At 42.1% G+C, this 20,511-nt stretch overlaps 1 protein-coding gene across 5 annotated transcripts in view; it reads left to right on the top strand.

Moving 5' to 3' along the window:
• The window catches only part of DPP6 (dipeptidyl peptidase like 6), a 569,379-nt gene that overhangs the window by 501,835 nt on the left and 47,033 nt on the right, over window positions 1-20,511 (top strand). For all 5 annotated transcript variants that reach the window (XM_063324395.1, XM_063324396.1, XM_063324393.1 and 2 more), the window contains exons 9-12: window positions 8,369-8,523; window positions 9,656-9,753; window positions 14,641-14,764; window positions 15,735-15,773. In XM_063324395.1, the coding sequence (XP_063180465.1) occupies window positions 8,369-8,523; window positions 9,656-9,753; window positions 14,641-14,764; window positions 15,735-15,773 (416 nt within the window). The remainder of the gene's footprint in view (window positions 1-8,368; window positions 8,524-9,655; window positions 9,754-14,640; window positions 14,765-15,734; window positions 15,774-20,511) is intronic.

The following is a 20,511-nucleotide window of genomic DNA, read 5'->3' on the forward strand; positions in this document are numbered from 1 at the left end:
GCAAACAGCTAAGGCTTGCTAAGGATGGGGCACAGGGGAGAAAAAGCCGGAAGGACAGAGAAGGGAAACTTCTGAAAAGAGCAGAAAGAGGATGTGGAGGCAGCTCAGTGTTGTTCTGCTGCGTTTGTCCAAAGAGGTGTATCTCTTCCTTTACATTTTGCAGCACTTAGTGTGCCCTCGGGATAGTGTGGCATTGTCTATGGCACCCGGTAACTCTGCCTGCTGTGGATGCTCTGGAGAGGGTGCCGGGCATCCCAGGGAGCTGCTCGTTGCCGCTGGTGGAGGCACAGGGTCCATGTGAGATCCAAGGGACAGACCTTTTCCATGGCTTTTTGCACCTCAAGTGGGATTTGCACAGCTGAGGGTGCTCAGTGTGCCAGGAGGTGAAGATGCCCTGGAGGAGCCCCCAGCCCCTCTGGCCATTTCTGAATAGCTGAATTCTTCTCTTATTTGCGAGAATCTGCCCGCGCTTCTCAGATGACAACACGCACTTGTGTGCACCTATTTTGTTTGGTGTATTTTTGTCAACAAACCAATTTGTATGAATGAGGGAGATTGTAAGCATTCGTGATTTCTTAGTTATTACCTGAGCCTGACCTCCTGCGTGTGCTCTGGCAGGAGCTGCAGAGGTGTACCCGAGGAGAGGATCAGGCCGGTAGCCAATACCGCCAGCATTTTGAAGCCCCCAAGCGCTCAAACAGCAAAGAACGTCTGGCAGCTACTTGTCAATAACCTTGTAAACAACACCCCAATGCCCTGACTCATATAACTACAGGATCTTATACTGCTGGAAACACAACAAATTAGAAGAATCGATGTACCAGGGAAAGAAACCCAAGTATTAAACCAGCAGTTTTGATGTGAGCGAGACGAGCAGCCTCACAAACTCTCCTGTCTGTCAGCAGCTTGATGCCATCCTAACACGATCTCAGTCCTGCTCCCTGGGGAGAACGCGTCCTAAAGATTGGCCTCAGAGGAACAATGGTGCGCACCCTGGCTCTGCTGGTAGCTGGGACTCTGGATAAGGAGCCTGGGTTGGAACAGTCAGGATTTGGCCAGGCTGCCTGGCAGAGCTGCCTCTGATGTCCGCACCCTGGATCTGCTCTTCCTCCCTGTATCGTTCCTTGAGGGGTCCTTGACGGGTATCAGAGAGCATCCAAAGGTGATATGTCTTCTGATGGAGCATGGCAGCTTCTGGTGTTGTTACACAGAGCCACCCTCAGCTTGCAGAAGCAGAGGTGGACCACAGCCCATTTGCTTTCAGATTTGGTGGGGTTTGCTTCTTTGCAGCAGCTTTTCAGAGATGTGGAGGTAAGATGTGACCTTGTCGACCGCGCAGAACACATGAAGAGTACCATGGGGTTGTCCTCAGTGTCCGGCGTGAGCCACCCCATTGAAATGAGCTTCCCTCCAGGCCCTCATCATCTGGGCACAGGGAGGCAGAAAGCACTGGCCAAACCCTTCCCTGCTGTCTCAACACAATGTTCTGCAGGAGCAAGGGGCTACAAGGCTGCGCGGGCAGAAAAACAACATGTGTTCAAGCAATTAAATCCCATGACTAAGGGGAAATTAATGATGCTTGCAACCCACACCTTCCCTGTTCTTGACGAGGTGCAGATCTCCTGGCTGGGTTCCTTTCCCCAAGACGAGGGGCTGCCACCTTCTTGTGGCTGCTGAACCCATGGGAGCTCCCTGCCTGCGTCTGTTCAGTTCCATAATGCTGCTGCCATCAGGTGGTGAGCTTTTTAGACCAAGGATTTGCTGTTTAAAGCACGTTCTCTAAAGCATGTCCTCAAAAATGCCCTGAAAGCAAGTAATATTTTACTCTTCGTAAGCTTGTTGCCTGCCAGTGGCAGAGGAGGCTGCGTGTTTCCAGTAGAAATAAAGGGTCATGGGGTGGGCAAGAGTTAAGAAACTCTTGGACGACGGCACAAACACCTTGAGAATGGTTGTTGTCTGCATACAGGGACTGTGGGATCGGGCTGAGCCTGGAGTTTGGGCTCAGCCAGGAAAAAAATTATATTTTTTTATTCTACAAAAGATTGGTGAATTGTTTAGTGGCCCTGCAAAATGACTTTTTTTCCACCTGACTCAATTAGACAACTGTGAAAGAGGATTAATTGCACTGAAATCAATAGTGCTGCAGGGCTATTGCTGACATCAGCATAAAATAATGTCAACACAGGAAAATGTAGATTGGATATAGTAATATAAAACAGTTTTATACTATTTGCATACACTTGACTACTTTTACACCCATTTTAGACCTATTACAATGACTTAATGGAAGTCAGTGTAGATCCACAGTACAGCAACGAAGACAAAAATTTTCTTGTGTACGTATGAAAGGTGGCAGGGTGGTCTTCTAAAGCCATGCCTGAAACACACGTCAGTGAAGGCCGATATGAACGATGTGTTTTCCCTAACTGCATAAAAATACTTGCTTTCAAACTATACAATAGTAATCGATTTGGACGTGTGGTTGGTGGTTTGAGATGATCTAGTAATTGATTTTAAAACAGATGGCAGCTGTCAAATAAGCATTTGTATTTATTTGATGTTTCTATGAGAACCCTTGGGGTTTCGCTATCTCAGAAGTCTTTGTTTTCTCCTTTCCTAGACCCCCTTTCTGTTCTCTGATCTCTCATTCTCTTATGTTCTTTTGATGCTTCCTACTGACAAATTCTTTTGAGCTTTCTTTCCTAATGTAAACCATGGCCTTTATGTTAGGCTTTAATTTCATTTTGTTTAAAATTCCTTTTTATTAACAGTTTTAATAAAGCAGCAAAATGTCTTCATATACTTCATCTACCAAATACTTAATGATCTGAGTATCATCTGCTATACATCACACAAACAAAACCATTGATTATGCTTCCTGGAATGGCTACACTTTACCACATCAGCAATAAATGACATAGAAGGGGAAGTTCCTTCTGTCAGACAAAATCTGGCATGATTCTTTGTGTAAAAATTAAAATATTCTGAAATTAATAGGTCTGTTGACAGAAAACTAGATATGTTTGTGTGGTCTGTGTGCTCTGCTCAGAGGAGAATGAAACTCTATTTTCCATCTTTGTCTTCTGCGGACACAACATCAATAATATTGTTTTGATTTCCTACTGAAGAAGAAAATGCAATGTCTGGAACAAGAAGAGAATTTTAATTGTTTAAAACAAATTTATTTAATAGGTAAAACCTCCTAAGTGCCTCTACCCATTGCACCCTTATTTTGACCTTTTGAGATGCAGAAAGCCTCTACTTTTCTAGATGCAGTTAAAAAACCCTTTCTGCTCATGCTCCAAGGACACCTCCTCAGCTGTTATAAATGGAAGTTATTTTTTTGAAGTGAATGACACTGCAGTTGTTAACTGCAGCTCATCTGTATAACATGAGGGGCTTCACAAGGGTGGACACACCATTCAGATCTCCAGAAGATCTCTTTATCTGCGGTACAGATCTATAAGTGCGTTACTTTTTTCTTGGAAGAGATGAGTTTCTTTGCATTCATTGTAATTTTTTCCCTGGGCGTTCTTATTAGAAGACATTAGCAGTTAAAAGACTGAAAAGCTCTTTGGACCAGTCTTGCCCCAACTTGCTTGCTCCTGTAGAAGGGCTTTATGTGCCACTGCCAGTGGGGCTGTGTGGGTTAGCACTGTGCTCCCTACGAGGGGTGGCAACGTGGACACGTGGGCACAGGCACATCTGGAGGATGGCTGTGGAGTGATGGGCTCCCGCCTTGCACAGAGCAGAAGCGTGTGGGTGGCCAAAGCAAAGTGGCTGATCAGGGTGGTGTCTCCAGCTGTTTTCATTGTACGTGGGAACTGGGGTATTGATGCTTGTAATTTGTGTAGGGCTGGGTGGGTAAATTATACAGCTAATACAGCTATACACCTCTGTTCACTGTGATGGCAGAAAAAAAAAAATTCATTTGAAATTTTTTTCTTTATTCCTTTTTCGTATTTTTTTCTCCTGACATCATATTCATACATTATTTTTTTCTTTTGGAAGTGATAGAAACAGGTTGCAATGGTACCTGTCAGAGGACTGGTCTGTCCAAACATCCTTGTCTTCTTGTGCAAGTCTCTATTTTTGTTAACTCACACTTGAAAATTACAAGTTATTTGTCGTGACTTCAAGAATTGAAAGAAACCTCTAAGCTACCAATGGATTTCCCAATCAGTCATTGGTGAAGGCTTCATCCTTTCACTAACAGCAAGCCAGAACTTTGCCACCTTCAACAGAAAGGCATAATAGACAAATATGACTCAGGATGGTCAAAGGCTGCGGAACTAGTTAGATTTTTAGAAATGCATGAAGAAAACCCCGGGGCCATGGCATTTACAAATGCTTATTAACAAAGAGGAGCTCTACCAGTCTAGGACTCTGCGCAAGCCTGGGAAGTGGAGTTATCATGGAAATGTCTGTAGAAATACCACAGTGTCAGATTATATCTCACATTAAAACCATCTGTGTGGATTTCCAAATGTGGTTCATACAACAGGTTTTATCCAGAGTCTGCTGGTTGCCACTGGGCTGCAAAAGATAAATCCCTGATGCTTTTCCCAGCACCGAGTCTATAAGGAAAGGCAGAGATCTGGACTGACTTCAGTGGGATTGTTATGTCCTTAGACAGGTGGACATGAAACTTAAGTGTTTGATTTCTATGGCCAAACCTTTGCTAAAGGTCCTATACAAGTATCAAAAGGTATAGCAAAATCTGCTTGTGGAGGTTCTTACAGTATTGGAGTAGATACTGTCCATGGCAGAAGGGGATAGATCATTTTTTGAAGTCACTTCCAGTACTATTTTCTATGATTCTTGAGGATTTTGTTAACTAAAGTAAGATATAAGTCTCCATTTCGTTGCTCTTGCAAGTACTGCTGGCATTAACTCAAAGTTTGAAACAGGCAGACACCTCCTTTCCTTTTATACACGTGCTGGGCTAGTTTTGGAGAACACAGCTACTAGAAGAGTGCATCCAATCTCTGATCCACTCTGCAGTCCATCCAGGGATTGTCCTTATAGTATCATGGCCAAATGCTACATCCAAATCCAGATCCATCACACCTTGTTACTTGGCAGCTGAGAACCACAGGAAGGGACTTCTTTTTCCTTCCCGACAGTGACCAGGAAAGCATCTATCAGGAAACATGTTCTTCTGAAGAGATGACACTCCTGCTGAGAGCAGCACGATTCACTCTGGATGCTACTCAAGTCTTGATACCAAAGACTACGACCTACGTATTGTGCTGAATGCAGCAACCTTTAATTCAGCTCGGGGAAGATTCCCTCCATCAGACCTCTGTTACTGTCTCCAGTTTCTTTTCTCATCCAGTGATATCAAAGTCTTTAAAATGGATATTTACCCAATTGCCACTGGACGTACTCTGACCTGGAACTTCAAATGCTCCTCCTGAGGATCTGTTAACTTAGAGCACTCTCTGTTTCACACAGCTTTCAAATGATCATTCAATTGAGTCTTATTCAGCTAGAAGAGGGATTAAAATACACTTACTGTAACACTCTTTGCGTGTAAACATTTCACTGGATTACCAACTAGCTAGTATGTATGCCCACCAAAGATTCACTACTTATAAGCAAGTCATCCAGCTGCTGAGCAGTTCAAAATTGAAGGTAGTACGTGGAATAAGCATTGACTTGCCTCAGACGTTGTGCTTGAACCCAGTCACCAAGTCAGAACAGACGGTGTCCCAGTCCTTGTTCGGGTAAGGCAACTGCACACTTCATTCTCACTGTTTTTAGGGTGTTCACACCCCCAGTGTGATGGCTGGCAAGCAAAGCTGTGGAGAAAGAAGCAGCGCGAAGCCACTAGCAACTGACTGTGAGGAATCTCTGCAGCTCACTCACAGCATCCCTACATCACATGGCCAGCAACTGCAAGCAGCTGCAAGCTTTGAGGAAGGGAGCAAAAGATTTGATCAGTTATCACTCTCTACTCTTAGCTAGGAGGTCATGAGGTCTACATGGAGGGGGGCTTTGGTGTTTTAAGGAGAACCTGCTTTCTTATATATGTGAAGTGGGTTCTGAACTGACTTTAGGAAGACCCAGGAGTATTGAACGCAACTGATTTTCTGAGCATGTGGTAGATGCAAGTGCAAAGAACAAAGTGCTCAAGAACAAATTGTCTGCACATTGCATTTTATTTTCAGCTGAAACTTGCTGGTATTAATGTATTTTATATCTCATAAGAATGTTCTCTAGTTTGCTAAAACTAACTGATCTCTCTAATGATGGCAAGGTCCTGGCTTTGTTTCAAGGCAAAGGTTCACACAGTTAAATCTCATTAAGAGAGAACCACAAAACCTGCACTAAAACCATTCTTGGCACGTGACCTTCAGCAGAACTGCTTCATTAAGTCTGAGATCCTGGAGAAAATGTTTGCTAAATAAAGTCATTCCTAATTAATGTTAAAATGTCAAGGATTCTTCTGCCATCCATTTTTACTCCTTTTCCTTTCTGCTTTTAATTATCTCCTTAATGAGCAACTGATATAAAAGTCAAAAGCAGCATCTTTTAAATGTATACACCACAGGTGGTACAATGCAGCAAAGAAAAATTGCCAGACATGTGCTTTCCCATGTAGTATTTGCAACTTCCTAGCACCTTTCTGAAACCTCCCTTAGGTGTTTCCATTAAATATTGATTAATTCATTTGTTATTTGTAGAAGACATAACTATCGAGGGTGATTTTCCCTTGCACCCTTTCTAATGTTACCTTGAGTTTTGTCTCAAGCCATATGCAAGTCTGGATTAACAAAGGTGTTCATTTGCTCTATGATGAATGTCATTGTATGTCTGCTCTCCAAGGATGACTCATCCCATACTTTTTTTAAAAGACATAAAACAGTCTTTGGTATATTTCTACTCTTCAGACCCGAGAGATGTTCTGGCTGGATCGAGGGGTCATCATAGGGTGGTGTACAAACCTGGTGGGTCCGTACTCTGAAAATCCTTGTCTGTTTTTGCAATGACCAGCAACAACAGCAGAAGTTGGAGCTTCTTGTACTTATATGGAAGGACTTCAGTGATGAAGGCTTGGAAACACTCCGCAGCCCCTTTAATTCTTATTCTCACATTAAAGTAATGAGACCTGTCTTCCTGCCCATCAATCTGTACAGCATATGCAAGTCCTTCTGCTATGGTTTAAATAGGAATGACTCATATGATATTAAGCCTCCTAATGAAAATGGATTACATTATTGCCTTTCGCAAAATGGGAGGTTTAAAAAGCCAAGTTAGTGTCTTCCCAATGTCAGTAACTGGAGACACTTTGGACAAAGAGTGAATTTTATACCTTGTTGGGATATCTATAAGCTGAAGTCATCTTTTCAAAGAAGGATAGTAAATTATAAGAAAAAATATTAGAAATTAGAAGTTCTTTGAATTTGTGTTTAGTAAGAATTAGGTTCTGTCAGCCTTCAAAATAATTTCTTAGGATGACAATCTTGTTTTCTCCTTACATGCTTGAACCCTGACATGTTTGTATTGGCATCTTTCTGAGTACCTTTTCAATAGCAACTACGTTATTCGAATCACCAAAAAATCTGTAATCCCAAAATTCAGTGGTAAACAGGATCAGTCTCTGGCTATTTATTAGAAATTGGTTTGCAAAAGTTACGTAAAAAATTCAATAGGGATAAAAGTCAAGATGGTATCCAAGCCACAGACTCTAAAGCCTGGTATCTTGTAAAGTTTTACAAAGTGCCAGCATTGCATAACCTATAGAAAATTGCGAATTTTTTGTTTATTCCCAACTGGCAACAGAGTTTAGGAAGTTTTGAATTGTAGCTGAAGCACTTCTATCTAAGCATAAACACTGTTTGAATCCAATGATATGTCTCTGGTATGACTTTGTGGACCCTTTATGGAGGAGACCTAAATCTCAGTCATTCCGGTTCTCCACTGGCCCGAGGGACCCTCGCTTATGTTACCTGGGGGAACCTCGGTTATTTTACCATCAGGCAGGTAGGAACCCAAGCTCTGCCAACACGTCCACCTATATGTGTTCACATATCCATGTACCGGACACATAATAGGAGCAGCAGGGCCTTTTATGCTGTCATGAGTATGTGTACTAATATGAATAATTTGATGTTTCTTGAGCAAGATAATTATGCTTAATAAACTATATGTTCAGAGTAATTGTTATCAATTGTATTCATTTGTGTACATGGCATAAATTTAATGAGTGTTTTTAATTGACATTCCTGTGGCATCTTCCCTGTGCTGTGATTAGACTGGGATTTTCATATCTATGCTGTTTCATTTATGGCTAACTAGTAATTTCTGTCTAATAGCCTTTTTTTCTATTCTCCCCCTTCCTTTTTTTTTTTTTTTTAATTAGAGGAGATTTTGAAGACTCATATTGCTCATTGGTGGTCTCCTGATGGCACGAGGTTAGCGTATGCAACAATTAATGCCTCCCGAGTCCCCACCATGGAGATCCCAGTGTACACTGGCAGCCTTTACCCTACTGTTAAAACGTATCATTATCCAAAGGTAAGGGGAAATAAAACAAATGGTCTTGTTGTTCTATCAAAAAAAAAAATTAGATTTGTTTTCCAGGAGGCTCAGACAGGAGACCGTATAATAGTGCACATTCATAGCCAATGAGAATAAACAGATCTAAGGCAAGATCAGCTGTTCCCCAGTGAATGTGGTCTTCATTACTCTTTAGTTGCGTTTGTAAAATTGCAGTTTTCTGACTCAAGCGTTAGTCACCGTAAATATAATGAAAATAAAATTTAAAAATTCTTGCTTTGTACCCGCCTAAAAGCAATTGTGCTTCCACGCTGGATAGGTGTCTGAGAATCGGGATGCCAGCATTACTACATTTAGGTACATTTAAATTTATATAGAAGGAAAATGTAGTGTTTGGGCTTCCTTGGAATACCCAGGATGGCCTAATGTCAGAGGAGATAGCTTGGCTTCGGAGCCATGTTGTGCTTGGGCGTTACACAGAACACAGCAAAAGACAGAAAAGACTTAGGAGCCGATCTCCTTGATTGCAGAGACCTGTGCAGTGGGTACACAGCACCAGCACGGCTTTCTACCAGTGTCGATACGCTGCTGCTGCCGTTGCTGCAATTTTATACTATAAGACAGTGCAGAAGTGTGCTGTGCTGCAGTCATTTCTTCTGGGTATCTCACTTTAGGCACTGATTACCCAAGACCTCGTCTGTTGGTCCAAATCGAACCGTAATTTAACAGGAGAGATAGCCACGTATATGCAGGTTTCGTGGAAGGCAGCAGTGATTCGGCAGGGGATGCCTTTTCCTACAATTCCAAATGAATCAGTGCTTCACTGTATCTACCATCATCCTGTTAGACAACGTTTTATCAAAAAAACCCACCCTAAAATAGCAATATTTCTAGTCACCATGAAAAGGAGCATTTTTTTAGCAAGGGTAGAAGTGTCCTAAGTAAAATTACCCCTGGGTTGTGCTTACCGACCTCTCCACGCCTCGGTGCCGTATCACTGCAGTCGCCGTTTTCTCGTGGACAACTGCAGCAGGCCAGTCCGTAACCCCGTACACTGGGAACGCATTTTTATCATCCATGGGGACGCAACGAATCAAAACCATTCTGTGTTGTATAAGAGATGGTAATTCGTTCTTATTTTAAAATCCAGGCTGGAATGGAAAATCCAACTATTTCTTTGCATGTGATTGGTCTGAACGGACCTACCCATGACCTGGAAATGACTCCCCCCGACGATCAGAGAATGAGGTAGGTGCTTTCTTGCTCTGGGATGCTGGACCCCCGATTCTGTCAGGGATTTAAATCAGTCCCTGACTTTTTTCAAGATCATTTTGCAGTACCTTTCTCTGCCAGTGTCATTTTGTGTCAATCCGTTTACAATTTTTTTAAATTATTTTTGTTCTTACATGTGTCTTTATAGAACGTTATTTTTCTTTCATCGTTTTGCTTAAAATGGCCATGACCCAGACTAACTTCGGCGTAAGGTTATTTTCAGAGAACCTGGCAGAATGTCCCAAAATCCGTAACGCGTTCAGTTCACGTGTAATCACGGGCATTGTAAAGGGGATATTGTCTGCACCCGGTGTGAGAGACCGTGAGGCAGAAACATGGCAGCCCTGTAACACAGCAAACCGGAGCTCACTGCTCCGTGACGTGCTCACGGGAATGAAGCCAGGCAGATGTGCTGCAAATACATTGGCCAGCCTTCATTAAAAACAAAAAGGAAAGCTCTTTGCGGATTTTAGGGCAAGCGTATTTTAGAAGTCGGCCTGCGATTCAGCCAACTACTTAGACACCCATTTCTAATTAAGTAAGTGCCTAAATCTGTGTTCAGCAAGAGTTTAAAAGTTTGGCTCAGACTTCAGCGTGTGGTGGTCAAAGCTTGAGCTACCTTTATGGGTCGGTGAACACTTGAAAGGAAGATGATGTTGTTCAGGAGAGAAGCAGCTTTAGATAATGCATGGCACACCTCCCTGCAAAGCTTGGAGATTAGAATCCAAATCCAGATTCCAGTAACTTCGATTTAAACTTGAAATAGCAGGTCAAGAGAAATCTGTCTCTGCTTCTACATCTGAAGTATCCGCAGTGACCCTTCCAAATGTAACGCTGCAGGATTATCCTTCCCAGGCACATCACTTGATCTTGCAGGAGCATCCACCCAACGTGCGTGCTCACCTTTCCTTACTGATTGCTAAATTAGTTTGCTGGATCTGTAATTCCAGTGCCAGCAAAGACGGAGGTACAGCACGGAGCTAATGAGACAGGGCAGCTTGGAGGGCAGGGGAGGGGGCAGGGGTGATCGTCATGATGCGTGGTAAATACATAAGGCCTCTAGATAAATAGTCTGCGTAGTCATCTGATGAGAGGATACTAAACCAGTGGGATTATTTACGGTGGGAGTTGCCTGTCTTTGCTAAGAAAGCTAGTGTCAGCCTCAGAACGTGTTTTCACTGAATAAAATACTCCGCATCCACTTATGCAGCGAAAGGTGTTTGACCTGTGGCCAAACCAAAGGGGCGTAACTGCCCTTGCCTTTCAGTAAAACAGCTTCAGATCCGGACACAGCAGGCAGCGGTCCAGGATCGCATCCCATCACAGTATCCCAATCACAGAATCAGAACTGCAGCTCCCGCACGGTATCATTTTTCTTGTTGCTAGCTTACTCTGTAAACAGAGAGACTCGGGGACGTTTTAATTGTAGTAATAACTTCAGACTGCAAGATCCAAGTGTTGTTAATAAATTTGTCCTATGTGGCTACGGGTGGCTGTAGTTATTTGGTTGCAATCGATATTGTAAAATGACGGAAAATATATCCTAATTAATTAGTCTCTGTATATTTCATCAAAACCATGGCAATTTCCATCCCTAGGGCATGGTGTAAGTAGTGCTGCTAGAGCAATAGGGGTGCATTTTCATTATGCATATGTTTTCTGAAATGAGGGGATTAGTGCGATAACGTTTCATTAAAATAGGCAAGAGGGACGTACCGTACAGTTAGTTACAGAAGGGAGTTTCAAAGAAGCAGGGGAAGCCGGTGATAAGGATCTTCAGGCAGAGCATTTGAAGCCTTTCAGTGTGCGCAATCTGTTCACGCAGCTGATACATGGGCAGAGCGGTGCTTCTTGGTGTGCTTTTTATCTGGAGCAAAGGGGTTTGGTACAATTAATAAGGCTGAGAATAAAGTGGAGATACGCCAGGGTCTTTTCTCTTTCAGAATTAAAGGAAGTCAGAAATTTTCCACAGAATAAGGATATTTTTCAGTTTAAAAAAAAAAAAAAGGAAAGAAAAAAAAACCAAAGCTGATGATGGGAAAACAAATGTACAATTTTAATAATTTTTCCTTTTTAAAAATCTTTCATTCTGAGCATTTTTGCCAAATCTTCCCCAATGCCATGCTTTTCTGGGAGAAAAAGAAAGTGAAGGGAAGGGGTGGAAACTGCAGCGGGGGGAAGAAGTATTAAAACATTTAATGTCTGACAGGCAGTTTTTTATTTTGGTGAAAACTGTTGGACCCCGAGAGTTGCATCAGCAGATGGTCAGAACTGAACCATGATCCAACTTATTTTTCACGTTATATTTGCATCCCAGGTGGCGAATTAAAGAACGATGTCGTCTCCTCTGAGTGCAGAAATCATCACTGGTCCTGCCACGGGCCGTGAACAAATAAATAATGGAGAAACTCAGACAAACTGGAGTCTGGATCAGAGGCAGGAGCCGGCGGTGCCCCGGGGACCGCGGGTTGTGCTGCTGCCTGTCACTTGGCCACATAATATATCATTGTCCGTTCTTTGTGGCATTTGTGGCTTTATTACTGTTGTCATACTTTAAGTATTCATATTGTGGATTCATACCTCCTATTTTAGATTCATACCTCCAGAAAGCAGCCAGGTGAAGTTAGGGGATGGATAAGGGCGCTGCACAGTGACCGGTCTCGGATGACTGCAAACCCAACCGCCAACGTCTTTACTGGGGTGGGGAAACACGTTGCAAACCTCAGCGTAACTGCCCCCTTCCAGAAGGGGCTCGGAGAAGTTATTCCTTCCCTTTGGGAGGGTGTGACCTGCTCTGATGGGGATGTCTACGAACGAAGCCGTCGGGTACCTGCTGGTCTAGATTTCGCTCTGTGGGAAGAAATAGGTTCTCCTTAAATCAGCTCCCTGTAAAATCTGGTTCAGGTCAGGAGAAGAGGGCTTGGGAAATACACTGACTCCCTGTTTCTCTCCTCTGGCTGCTCAACCGGCGCAGCTGCCAGAGCTGCAGATGTTTAAAATTAACTGAGATGAATCACGCCTTATTGTCTCATTTTCCTCTGCAAAACGGGAAACATAAAACTTGGTTGTCCTACAGAAGAGATGTGAAGTGGAGTAAATTACAGACTTCACACTACTCTGGGACTAGAATAATAACTATACGACTATCTGCAGTTGTCTGCTGGCTGGAGTATCCGTGGGTTTGATGGGTGGGAAAGGCTTCAGAGAGAAATTGAGACTCCATGCCCATCTCTAGGGTGGTAGGGAAGATAGTATTTGACTTAAAATAATAATTAAAATTTCCTGAGGAGGAACTATGGCTCCTGTGTTCAAACAGTGAGAGGGATGTAAAAATGGAATATATGTCCTTCAAACTTTAAATTGGATTTACGGAAAAAATGCTCCAAGCCACAATATGTACTAAATTCTCATTCCTTTTCTGGGGAGTCTGAATCTGCTCAGTTAATTTTGGAGAGAAAGAAGAGATGGTTATACGGTTTAATTTTGCTTTGTTGTCTTTTTCCTCCTGGGGCCTATGCTGTTGCTGATAAAGAGTAAAATTACGATTTTATTTCAGGCACTGAATTTTCAGACTGCTGTTGTCTCACCTGAAAGTATCCTTCCTTCCAGTGCAGTGGATGCAATCGTTGAGGTCTTTTGTTGTTTTTCCCCAGCCAAATTCAGGCACTAAATATTACCGAAAACTACGAAATCAATTTCCAACTCGTTATTTTGCGAGACAAACGTGCCTTTGTTGCTTTTGCCCTCTCTCTTCAGTATATGTGGGAGCGCTTGCCAGAACACAAAGTACTCTCCAGACACAGCACATTAATTCCAATGAGAGCAACAATTCCTTATACATATTTTATAGCAAACAAATGAACTAATAAATTTTTTATAGACTGTATGCTGTGAAAAGTCATATTATAATTTAAGGATGTCTTTGGCCCATGTAGCCCAGCAGTGTATTGTAACATTACCAGCTTTGTCAGCTCAGACAGGGGTTTACCCTGCAGATAAAGTGGTGAAGCCCTGAATTGCTGCGGAGGTGGACATCTGTGGGTACCACCGCAGAATGGCTCTGAGAAGCCGACCATCACTGTATTTAGTTGGGATCTTGTATTTTCCAGTCCAGCCCAAGTGGTTCCATTGCTCACTGTTGCATAGGACTTTTCCTTAAGACGCAGATTACAGGACCGTGCAGCCCATACTAGTGATTTACTCCAAGTATTAGCACAACCTGAATACGTCCAGCAATAGAGGATGGTAGAGGGAGCGTGGAACAGTGGTTTTGCCGGTGCAAACTGTCACATCTCTGCTGACGTCTTTATGACAACCAGCTGCATCTACTTTGCAGAAACCTGTGTCTCTCTAAACGCTATCCTTCTTGCTATTTTCCTTTTAATGCAACGCTCGTGGACATTTTGGTGTGCAATAGGCAAATTTAGATGCCATTAACTCTTCATAAGCATAAAGAATCCAACCATTTGGCAGTGATGGGTCTAAGTCAGCCAGTTAGTGTGCTCAGAATGGAAATTGTTTGCAGTTTCTTTTCCACCTGTGCATAAATTTGTCGCTCCAGGCATTTCAGTCCTTCTTGGAAGACGGAATAGCTTGAAAGATTCCTTATCTCTGTATTCGTCTCTTCTCTGAAAATGACTTTCAGAAGTGGCAGATAAAACACCTGCACAGCCCTGAAAGTGTCATTTTTAGGGGCTGAAATCGGTACGAAAGGAAGCCTAGAGACATCAAGACGCAGCATTCTTAATAACCAGAGATCTCTCCTAGCTCGTTTGCCTGCAGCAGCCTCCGCCTGCTCTGCCATGTGGCAATTCATTAGGATGTCAACACTGTGATTTGTCTTACCTGTGTCTGCGTTTGCAGGGACTACTACATAACCATGGTGAAATGGGCAACCAGCACCAAGGTGGCAGTAAACTGGCTGAACAGGGCCCAGAACGTGTCTATCCTGACGCTGTGCGACGCCACCACGGGAGTCTGCACGAAGGTAAGGCGAGATGAGCCAAATGGTCGTTCGCCATCGGTTTTCATAACCCACACCAGGAGAAAGTAGTTCAGTTGTTCTCACCTGGCAACAAACCAGCTGGCACACATTTATTTGGGCAGAATATAAAAAATGTTTGCAATATTTACTTTTTTTTTTTTGTTTACACCTTCTACAAAGCCGGGAACAGAGTGTGTGTGTGTGTGTGTGTAAGAGAGTACGCACAAGCACACACACACATTGAAAGGGCTGTCACGCATTGGAACAGGCTGCCCGGGGAAGCGGTTGGGTCTCCATCCCTGGAGGTATTTAAAAGACGGGTAGATGTGACACTGAGGGACATGATTTAGTGGTGGACTTGGCAGTGTTAGGGGTACAGCTGGACTTGATCTTAACAGTCTTTTCCAACCTAAATGATTCTATGATTTTATATATTTAATGGCATTAAAAATGGCTCTTGCTTATCTACCCGCATTTTAATTGTAGTTAATTAATCCCTCCTTTAGACGCACTAACGTAAATGGCATATTGACATAACCTGCGTAAGTAACAGCAGATACCACCTTTTAAACTGGCTTAGGTGTTTCCACAGCAGAAAAGTGTTCTGATATATCTATTCCTCGTAAAAATGATGCAATACTATGCACAGGGCACAGTGCAGAGTCTTCACAACTTTCATTTCAAACTTTGTTTATTTTTTAACAAGCTTTATTTCTTTGGGGAATTATATATGCTGTGGATTTGTGCGTTTCGTCTGTATGAGTAAAATGTTTTCTCGAGCGAGTGCATGCTTGTTCACCAGAGAGGAAAGACAAGGAGAGCAGTCACTGGATTACACTCCTGAAACACACATTTAAACAGTTTCGTTGCGCTTCTGCACAACTTTTCAGAGTCAATCCAACTGCTTCCTGCACTGATAAGTTAGATGTAATACATCCAAAGTATGGCATTTAATGATCTTGTTTTGTTTTAGAAACACGAAGATGAAAGCGAAGGCTGGCTGCACAGACAGGTAATAGTGATCTTCTCTTTGCGGTCAAGTTTTTGGTAGGTTTTTTATTTCATTGTTTTTCCCCCAAAGAGAAAAACTGATTTCCAGACCTAAGAAAGATACGTGGAAGATGGCACAATTTGTATTATGGAAAAGGGTTTCTCAGTAATAAACTAGTTCTTATTGAAGATGCTGTCTTCTCTGATAGGTCCCATAGTTCTTAGCCTTCAATTTGCTTGGATTTAAAAGAGACGAGAAGCTGATGCTGGTGGAAGTTCACCCCCTGACAGTATCTGTGTGAGACTCGTCACCTTCAGAGGCAGTCCTTCGTACCCCGCTTTTGGGACTGATGATGATTGTAAGCAGCACAGTGGTTGCATTCTTGTCTTCTAGGCAGGAAAGATTTTCACTGTCGAAAACAGAAGATCAATGGTTGTTTCATGAAACGTGCCTATGTCCATTCAGAGACAAAATCATGCCAATGGGACTTTTAAGTCATTTGAGCTAAATTTGACAAAATTATCTGTGTTACTTTCCAGCTATTTGCACATGTAAGAAGGGTGAAAAATAAAATTAAATTGTCAGTGGGGTAATTGAAACCATAAGAGCTTACACGTGCTATGTGCTGCTATCCCCCAAATGAAATAAAACAAAGATGAAAATAAACCCTGAAAAAAAAAAAATCGAAAATAGAATAGAAAGTTTAAATGCCCGAGAAGTTCTGATTTATGGGATTTTTCTTTTTTTTTTTTCTTTTTTTTTTCTTTTCAGAAAAGAGTGTTTTTTTCAAGGTATGTCTGTATAAAACCTCTAGATTTCCAGCATGTAAGTCTCCTGAAGATCATTTATAACACTTCCCCAGCAGTCGGGTTGTGAAGTGACCTCAGATTTGATTAAGCTGTTCTTTGGAGAGAAGCTGCTGATACCAATTCAGCCACAATAGCGAACTGTTTTTCATGGGATATATGAATGCCAGACAGGGAGTAGCATATCAGATGAAGATCTTGTACTATATTTTTCCAAGTCCAGATTTAAAGCATTTCACATTTTTGTCACAGCTTGTTCAGAGGATCCAAGAACCTGTAGAAACCGCGGTACATCAGTTCACAGCAAGAACAATGATCTCCTCTGTTCCAGTGGCTGTCCTACAGCAAGGGGCTGTGTCTGATCCAGATAAAAATTGATTTTACAGAGAAAATAGATTTTGTGCTCCAAGCATTTCAAATAATCTTTTGCTGGTATACTCAGGTACAGAGTAAAAGTGCTGCTGAGTATTCTTTACATTTGTAAAGGCAGTGTTGGCTTGGGTAGAAAACAAAAGCTTCAAAGACAAGCCAAGTCAAGAGAAAATTAAATTGCTCATATTTTGTATCTTTAAAATTTAAAAAAAAAAGAAAAGTAGTTCACAGGATTCATTTATTTTATAAACCCAAGAACGGTTTTAATCCTTTAACGGCTATTTACTGGGACCTCCATTACTGCAGTATAGTAAAACTTGTGTTTTTACAGGGCTGTGGTTCTTTAAACATTCCCCTACTACATGGACAAGCATTAAAAGGTGGTGCTTTGTCCTGAGTAACTGTAGTAAATGGTCTGTCAGTCTTTAACGGGCCTGCTCCAAGGACGATCTGTCTCCAATAGATGCAGGAGAAAATAGGATATAGTATGTCTCCAAACATGATATACTTAGTTTGACATTAGAGAAGTGTATTGATTACAGCCAAATGAGTCAGACGTCTCAGAACTAAACTAAGATAACACTTGCTATGGACTTTGGAGACATTTGATAATGCTCTTCAAAAGCTTTTGTAAGAACATGAAGAATTATAGAGCCCTTTCGCCTGTATTTCTGACAAAATTACTGAAAATTCTGGTTTTGACTGAATATTTGATTACTAGGATAATTGGATTCTCTATATTTACCTTTCACTCTATGACACATTCATCTAAATAACTGGAATGTTTCTTTCATGGCAGGTGTGTCTGACTACAAGAATGATGGGAAAATGCTAAATGCTAGTGTGAGTCCCCTAACCTCTTTAAGGAGGAGATGAATTCCACATTAGGCAGCTATTGGAGGAGCTCAGGAGTGTGACTCAGCTCAAGATGAAGACTCCTTGGTTGACACATTTTAATATAGGTGCCCAATTCCCCTCTGTAGACAGACAGTATGGTGAGCAGTGTGGTCACACGGTCAATGGACCTTGAAAGTGATTCATGCCACCCTGAAGAAGACACCCATTGCCTGGTTGGCCAGCTTGCTCTGTATGCTCCATTGACCGGACCTTTTTTGAGAAGGACCCCCATTTTAAATCAGTAGGATCAAGGAATCTAGCTCCTTGCTTCATTCTTTAAAATACTCCTTCAAAGTACTCCAAACACCTGATTTGGAAACCATATGAGAGCTTTACCTTTTTCTTGGAGGTTTAAGTAAATCTGATCTTCCTGGAATATAGGCAAACTTCACAATAGACTGGAAGTAGGAGACAAGGAGAGGAAAACATCGGTATCAGAAGATACGCACCAAGGACGTGAGAGAGTCTCCAAGGATGACAGGGTTGACTTTTTTCAGCTGCCTGAAACACTGGGCGTTCTGAGATAGGGTGTACAACCCATGAATTTGAATTTTGTTGTTATAGTAGTATCTCAGTGAAATTTAATAGTCTGTGTATGGAAGGTCATAGTAAATGATCTTGTGTTCCCTTCTGGGCTCATGAATTAATTTTATTCAAGTTCAGAAACTTTGGAGAGCTTCTCTGCAACACAGGCAAAGACAAACACCGGTGTCACCATCTGTGTAGCTGAAAAATAGGATAAATTATTCAAAATATAGTGAGAAATATACAGTATTTATACAGGTTTTGCTACAAAGTGTCTGTCACTCCTTGTCTGATGATATGACCAGAATTTTCAAACCTTTTGCACAAATAGAGCAGGTGCATGTTCACTGAAGCTGCCTAGGGATTTTGGAAGTTTTTACTGCTTTTATTTATATATTTGCTTGTGCACTTCCGAGCATAAAAGCCAGATTGAACTTTACTCATACTTTTGCTTAAATATACAAATTCTTTGCAACAGTAATTATAGCTATAAGCAATTGTGTTTCAATTTTTTGTGAAGAAGCCATTTCCCGATAGTGCCGGTGATGGTCATATGCAGGCAATGAGTCAGCAAGGGAGAAATAAGACAATTCCTGAGCACCTGCTGGAGATGAACTTTACTGGCATTTTAATTGGCTTATTTATTTAATTGTGAATGTGGCCTGAACAAATTTAATTATAAACCAGGGTGCAATTCCAACTCCATCAAAGGCTATGGACTTTGACGTTGACGTCGGCAGGGCCAGGAGATTACCACAAAATTCTTTAGAGACATATAACCTCCAAAACTGCCTGAGTGGGCTGGCTGGCCTCCCCCGATAACAGTTCCTTTGGGCTGAGTTTTTCTTTCCAATCCTCCTATTTCCCTAACGTTTCAGGTCACCTAAGTCTGAAAATAAAGACTTTTGCTCTATCAAAAGGTTGAAATGTTGAGTACCTCACACCATCTTTCTTTTATAACTCCCTTGTCTTAAAACTGACAGCATAATAACCCAGTAATGATTCTCTCATACGTAGTTAATAGGCAGAATGAAATGAGATTCTTTTAAATAAAAACAGACCTCGGAGAACCTTACAAACAGGACTGACTGTTTCACCCTGTAAAGCCCTTTTATCATGTAACAACCCCATAATTGACCTAAAGTTGCCCTAAAGACAAAGGATGAAGCAGAAATAGGACCCAAACCCCCGTATTTCAAATGCACAAATTCACCTGCCAGAGCTAACCAAACAGCGTGTCGTTACAGTGTCTTTGGTGCTTAAATGAAGAGTCCCGATTTTGGCCAGTGGAGGAGATTGATACTCAGAGGCATGGGCTCCTCTCCAGTGACGACCTTGTATTTTGATGGCAGGTGGCCTGGCTTCAGAGATGGCCATTGGTGTGTTGCATCCAACCACAGATGATCATGGGGACAAGGATGGAGGATGAAGCTCAGTATTGCCCCCGGGGATGAGTGTGGCAGAGGGTGAAAAGAGATCTTCCCCTTGCACTCAGAGGAGGAGGTGACTTCGTTGTCACAATAATGCCAATGAGAATTTATAACACTTCGTTGTATTTCAGTGAACTGCTTACCAAAATGCAAAGAGTTAAAAGGATTTATATCACACCTGTTTATCAGAGCTATTGACAGGTGACACTTAAAGTATTGGGGAATTTCCCTGAAAGAATAAATACCTACAGAGCAAAATCATTAATTCTGGGATCTGGACAAAGGTGCATCAGAAAGAGTGGCTACAGATCCAGTGATGCTCAGTGATCCCTCTCCATACCTCTGTAATACACTTTACCTTTTTTTTTATTATTCCTTGTTCCAGGACTTTATGCCCTTCTCTAAGATCTCAGACTGCCCTTAGTGTTGTCCCCTCATGCATCCTGATTCTGTCAAACTTGGGATAAGCTTCTGAGGCACTCCTTGGTTTCTTCTTCTCCTGACCATTTGCAGATACACTGTCCTGTGCTGCGCAGCTCTGAACTCCAGCACTGATTCCTCCAGGCGTCAGGGAACCCTCCAGCAGCCTCCCATCACCTTATCTCTTCCACAAAAGCTGAAATCTTTGGTGGCATCATTTTGATACACAGCGTTAAACAGGTTGCTGGAAATGGAGTTGCTGCTGCTTTCTTTTACTGATAGCGACACAGGTTGGTTAGTCCCACCAGT

The sequence above is a fragment of the Chroicocephalus ridibundus genome, chromosome 2 (genome assembly GCF_963924245.1).
Source record: "Chroicocephalus ridibundus chromosome 2, bChrRid1.1, whole genome shotgun sequence".
Taxonomy (NCBI): Eukaryota; Metazoa; Chordata; class Aves; order Charadriiformes; family Laridae; genus Chroicocephalus; species Chroicocephalus ridibundus.